Source organism: Prionailurus bengalensis, chromosome B1, assembly GCF_016509475.1.
Source record: "Prionailurus bengalensis isolate Pbe53 chromosome B1, Fcat_Pben_1.1_paternal_pri, whole genome shotgun sequence".
NCBI classification, from domain to species: domain Eukaryota; kingdom Metazoa; phylum Chordata; class Mammalia; order Carnivora; family Felidae; genus Prionailurus; species Prionailurus bengalensis.
In genome coordinates this window covers 113,054,058-113,057,852 of record NC_057344.1, presented here as the reverse complement: position 1 = coordinate 113,057,852, position 3,795 = coordinate 113,054,058, and the positions used below count along the sequence as shown (strand labels likewise).

Here is a 3,795-nt window from a genome sequence, read left to right as displayed (position 1 = left end):
ATTTGAAGTAGGCTCTGGGCTGAGAACAGAGAGCCTCCTGTGGGGCTTGAATTCATGAACCGTGAGATCATGCCCTGAGCCAAAGTCTAAAGCTTAACCAACTGAGTCACCGAGGTGCCCCTGATGTTTCTCTTCTTTTAGTTCAGACCCTCACATTTTAAAAGGAGCTTCAAGTTAAGGAAAGGTCATTTTTTCACAGTTCAGTTTTCTGAAAAACTTCCATCACCCACAGTCATAGTCCAGGAGTGAAGCAATCAGATGTGGGGACTTCAGGGTCGATTGGAAAGTTATTATGAACACCCTCATTTTTCGATCTTATTTATCGCAAGCCTGAAAATACACAGACCCGGAAAAGTTGGCCTTTCTGTGCTCACATGCAATTTTTAAAAAGGAGAGTGCAATATGAAGGGGGCTGAAGTTTGATCACCAAAAATCAGCACAACGAAAACAAGTGGAAATGAATCATGGACACGAGAATTCAAATCATCAGATGTTTTAAAGAGATGGGGTGCCCGTTTTCCAGTCTGTGTTGAACACCTACATTATAAAAAAACATTTTTAAAAATAAAAAAGGATTGAGAGTAAAGAAAAAAAAAAGAATATCTAAATCATTGAATGTCCCCTTGTTTGTTCCTGATGAACTTCAATCACATCTTCCTTCATTCCCAGTTCTTTTGGAGTGTGATTCCCAGCAATTCTCTGACCTGCAAAGAGAAATCTGACTGAATTTACTGGCACTCCCTGTGTTTGACAGTATGCTTCTTTGAGTCTCTTGAGATGTGTTGTCATTTTCACTTTGAAGTGGATCTCACTGCTCTCCTGTCCAATGACTTGGAGTTTAATGTATTCTCCTTCCTTCTCATCCCTCACTTCCTCAGCTGAAGGTTTTGCTTCCTGGTCAGACATGGTGATGGTGGCTTCACCCAGGGTCTCTACATAGCAGCGGTCTCCAGTAGGCAGAAGCTTGCTCCAGGGTTTACAAATCCCTCTCCCTTCCCCTGAGCCTTGATTACTTGAAGGCTGTGTGAGACACACAGGATTTTTAGGTAGACAAGTGATCTGGGTATTTCCATATTGGGTGTTTTCCAGATGATGGACCATTTGGAGGTAATGATTGGATTGGACATTTAGTAATCCTACTGAGTCAGGATGTTTTTCTAGACAAGGGAAGTAGAGGAAAAAATATTGATTGAATAAAATTAATAAGACTTTATGTTTGATTAGAAATACATAGTAAAAGAGTCAAAGATGAATTTGAGGTTTTTAATTTAGGGGTCTCAATGGATGTAGCACTGATCTGGGAGAAAAAAAATACATTCAATTTTAAAGCATTGAGTTTACATCTGCATAGGGTGTGTAGGGAGAGATCTCCAGAAGCCAGTTGATTACGTGATTCCCAAACCCTGGGGAAGACAGCTGGACTGGCTGGAGACATTTATGGATATTTATGGATTTTTGTTTTGTTTTTGTGTGTGTGTAGTGACACACACACACACACACACACACCCATTCCTATGTACATTTGCAGATACCCTTATGCATATGTACAGATCTTTGTGAGTATATATATATATATATATATTTATTTGGGAGTGATCACACTAGTTGAAAGCACCAGAATGAATGAGGACAATCAGAGAAAGCATTTAAAATGAGTTCACCAGTGAGCTGATGACAGGACATTGAGAAACACAAATGTTTCATCAGTGAACAGAGGGAAAGAAGAACAAAAAAAAAAAAAAAGAGAGAGAGAGAAAAGAGGTTACTCAAAATCTTAGAAATCACAGAAGTGTAGACTTTTCCAGAAGGGAATAATTCACAGTGTCAATTAAGCAGTGGTATGAAAGAGTATCCACTAATTTGGCAGCTAAGGGGGTCATTGGAGATTTTCTGTGGTAAGTTTAAGTGAGGACAAAAAGCCCCTGTAAGTGGGTTGAGAAGTGACTTGAAAATGAGGAATAGAGACTATAGCCTTTGGAATATAGTGCCTCCTAAAGGTTAAGTTGTGAAGATGAGGAGATACATTGTACTGTATTTCTAAGGATCTGAGAATCAAGTGAGTTACATCTATGTATTCATTCATTCACCACCATTAATCATCTATCAATCTATTGTCTACCTATCATCTATCTATCTATCTATCTATATCTTCAAACTGAGGAAAACTTGAATGTGCTTCTGATGGCTCATGGAGTAAGATCCCAGGGAAACTGGGGGCAGGAGTGATTTAAGAGTCTTAGTAGGTCTCATTGTCTGCTTTACCAGGAGGAAGTGAGAGTATGGTGATTGCAGTCAAGTACGAGTGTTGGTAGCTGTGGTTTCAGCTTTGCTGAGGTGAGACAGGAATATAGTGAGTAGGAACAAGTCACTCTGGTGTGGTGTCTTCAGAGACACTCATTTCTCTGGACAGATATCACTGATTTGGGTTTGGTGTTTTGCTGGGAGACACCATAGAAGTTTCCAGGTGCAAGAAATGGAGTGCTCTGGAGATAAGAAAATAGGCTATCACCTCTGGACAATGGGGCTTGAGGTTGAGCAGGGCAGAGAGAGAAACCAGGAGAAGAAGGTAGACAGTCTCAAAGGAAGATGGAAGGGTCAGGGCTTTGATGAAGTTAACAGAGAAGTGTCAAGAAAGAAGGGGTGAAAGGGAGCTGAGAAGTAGAAGATTTTGGTTAGAGAGGGTTTTTAGAGTATTAGGCTGCAGGGTCATAATGGTGGGAGTGAGAATCTAGGGTAAGTTTCTGAAGTACAGCCAAAGTTGATTGACAATAAAAATTCAGTTTAAAAAAGGTCTAGAAACTTCAAACAAGGAATAAAAACATTTGGACTTTCTAAGATAAATTTAAAAAAAAAATTTTTTTTTTCAACGTTTATTTATTTTTGGGACAGAGAGAGACAGAGCATGAACGGGGGAGGGGCAGAGAGAGAGGGAGACACAGAATCGGAAACAGGCTCCAGGCTCTGAGCCATCAGCCCAGAGCCCGACGCGGGGCTCGAACTCAGACCGCGAGATCGTGACCTGGCTGAAGTCGGACGCTTAACCGACTGCGCCACCCAGGCGCCCCTCTAAGATAAAATTTTGAAAAAGAAAGGATTTAAAAATAAGAGAGGAAGTCTCATTAGTTTTTTTTATGTCATTAAATTATTATCCTTATTATCAATCTAGTAAATTATTCCAATAATTCAGTTAATTAAAATAATAATTAACATTTATCTGACAATTATTTAGTAATAATACTTGTTCGATGAGTTAATACATTATTAATTTATTTGATAAGGTGAAATAGTAAATTTATCATCATTAACTTGTGAATATTGGACGTCGATGATAATATTGATGTCTTAGCGTGTCTTAAGGCTACTTATGTTACTTGTAGTGTATGTGCTAGAAACAGGGAAGAATTTGGAATCAGAAGACCTGATTTCATTCCCATTTCTGTTACCAGCTAGCTGTGTAACCTTGAGCCAGTCACCTACACTGTAGGACTCAGTTTCTTACTCCATAAAAAGGGACAGCATCTCTCTTTAGAGTGGTTAAAGGTGGCCAAATTCATGCATAAATGTACTTTTTTGTGAATCATCCAAGTGCTAGGCAAGAACATCATTGATGGGGTAGTTTCATTACTCGAGGACGTTGAAAATAGCACTAGTTGAAACCAGTGTTCTCCTTAAACTGAAATTCCAGCACGGCTTGTCGTGTTTGTTCGGCTTGCTGATTAAGTAGTAAACTTAAATTCATGTATTAAACAAAAATTCCTTAAAAATAAAATGTAGCAAACTGTTAGTTAATTGTGT

General features: G+C 39.0%; 1 protein-coding gene across 1 annotated transcript; it reads right to left on the bottom strand.

Moving 5' to 3' along the window:
* Positions 1-524: 524 nt before the first annotated feature.
* On the bottom strand, positions 525-1,038 carry LOC122468070 (small ubiquitin-related modifier 1-like). The gene has a single exon (XM_043554545.1). The coding sequence runs from the start codon at positions 904-906 to the stop codon at positions 604-606; it is 303 nt and encodes a 100-aa protein (XP_043410480.1). The 5' UTR covers positions 907-1,038; the 3' UTR covers positions 525-603.
* Positions 1,039-3,795: the final 2,757 nt, after the last annotated feature.